We start from the raw sequence: 2,309 nt of genomic DNA on the forward strand, positions 1-2,309 counted from the left end.
CTCACCACATCTGCCTTTCTTACTGTCATGTTACTTGCAAAGCTGTAACAAATTTGGCATTGAAGAGTTGAGTTCTATTGAAGTGAATGGGCAGGCATGGGCAGTCTGTCCCACTATACTGTAAACCATTAGGCTATCTGTCTGTGTGTTTCCACCTGATTAAAGAAAAGACATTATGTGATGTTGACTGATGTTTTATGTATTACATAAAATCACATTTTCTTTAATCAGGTTTTCAATCAAAGGTGAAACGACACAGATATTATGGTTTATAGAGGGACTTACCCCATACGATAGCTCCGGTTAGCCACTGTAATGTTAGCCGTCTGTTCTAGAGCCACCGACCGACACAAAACCTGGACGTTTCATTTTGGGTAAAACATGAGGGTTTTTTATATGGATTACGCCAGCTCTGGGAGTATGAAGTGCTTTGAATGCGTGATATTTGGTCACAACAAATATGCTGCTTATCAAGCGGGGAGGCTAACCCGCTGCCTGAGGTAACGTTGAGCTAACAGTCTGCCCTCTAAGTGTCCGACACGGCGACCACTCGTCCGTATTCAGCAAACGTTTGTTGTGCGATTCTCGCAATCCCGTGCCGAATTTTAAACCCTGCATGCTATTGTGTGATTTGAGCAAAGGGGGGTGCCGCACATGCCAAAGTGGGCGTGGCTAGTTTCTGCGGAAGACTTTTTTTTTTATCGGCCTGAAGGTGGCGCTATAATTAAAGGTTGTACGTTAAAGGCCATGACTTCCACACGGTTTGTCCGATTTTCAAGCAAGTTTTTCCTCCATGTTCAGGTGAACCTGCTGTACAGCTTTCTCAGTGGGAGCCTCAAGGTCTGCCTGGAAAGTTTTTGAGATATTTTGAAAAGTTTGGAAAACACATTTTCGACATCTCCTCCTAGACCGTTTGACCGATTTCCACCAAAATTGTCAATTATGTTTAAGTATGTTTAAAGTATGTACATGCCATTTGCACCTATGTGCAGTGAATATGTCACTGTCTTTGACTTGTCTTATCACTTTACTACCTTATTGCTTGTTGTTTCTCTTGTTTTCCTGCACCCATATGCCCTGTTATTTTGCACTATGTTGTAAACGGAGTCTACAGCACAAGAATTTCACACGTGATACTTGTCGGAGAGACGGCATCCGGTACGGGATGGGTTTTAGCACCCCAGCCTGGCTCTCTCGTGAGGGAGAAATCCACAAACGCTACGGATCAGCCTCCTGAAAATCTGCGTAAACATCGGCGCGGCCTGTGGTCCTTCAGGCTAGAGCGAGGTGCTCGCCGCAGGTGAATGACGTGCAGCGCACAGGCCTCCTTGAGGCATCCTCCCTGCCCATGGTACGGCATGGTAGGATTGCCTTTTTCCGCGGGAGGTTCTGGTGAGACGAAGGAGGTGCCCGGCCTGGAATCACCCCACAGAGCCTTAGACCTCCATGCACCGAAGGTCTTGCAATACTGCGATGTAGCACTAAACTCTATTGCAGCGGATTGGGCATGATCAACCCTTCCGCGGGCAACGTTGCAGACAGAGTAGGAAGGCTGATCCGTGAGCGGCTGCTTCTGGGACGCGGGTCGTAATCGGCCTCGGCTGGGTCAACTGGGCGAGGGTGTATGTTGACAGACCCGAAACACCCCACAACCCCAGTCAGTGGCGTGCCGTCCATTAGGCGAACTAGGCAAATGCTAAGGGCGCTTGAGCCGTTAGGGGCGCCAGAGAGGGTAAAATATATATATATATATATATATATATATATTTTTTTTTTACAAATACTTTTTCATGATAATAGGCCTAGTATTATTTTACAATAGTAGACAAAAAATAAGCACAACAACGTCTTAAGTCTTTAAATAATAGTGAAATCATTTTTCTAATTCTGGCTGCCTGGGCTGCAGCACTTTCACCATGGTCCCTAATCCATACCACCCCACCCCCTGCGCTGCCACGCCCCCTTCTACCTGCTCGGAGCTTTTTCCCAGAGTGGGGGAAGGCCGCAACGGAGCTGGAAGGTGGGTGCTGAGGGTGCTGCAGCACCCCCTGGTGGCAAGAAATGGGATTTTCGAAATTGTTGGATTTGGCTGTCTTGTGTTTATACCACCAACAAAATGCATTAAAAAACAGTTTATGCTTCCCAGCTCTAATCTTATTTCATACGCTCTCTCTTCAAAAGTGTTTGATTTTCATCATAATCTGGTTTTCCATAATAATAATAAGTTCAGCGTTTATGCCTGTGTTGCTGTCTGTTGTAGTGTAAAACGACTAAAGGGAGAGCAGGTGCTTACATGAAAGTGAGTGAGA

At 46.1% G+C, this 2,309-nt stretch overlaps 1 protein-coding gene across 1 annotated transcript in view; it reads left to right on the forward strand.

The window, feature by feature from the left end:
• Positions 1–747: 747 nt before the first annotated feature.
• The window catches only part of foxm1 (forkhead box M1), a gene marked incomplete at its 5' end in the record, with an annotated part of 4,382 nt that continues 2,820 nt past the window's right edge, over positions 748–2,309 (forward strand). The window contains one exon of the mRNA XM_083662580.1: positions 748–840. Coding sequence (XP_083518706.1) covers positions 748–840 — 93 coding nt within the window. The remainder of the gene's footprint in view (positions 841–2,309) is intronic.

This window comes from Poromitra crassiceps, assembly GCF_964638095.1.
Source record: "Poromitra crassiceps genome assembly, chromosome: 2".
Lineage (NCBI taxonomy): Eukaryota > Metazoa > Chordata > Actinopteri > Beryciformes > Melamphaidae > Poromitra > Poromitra crassiceps.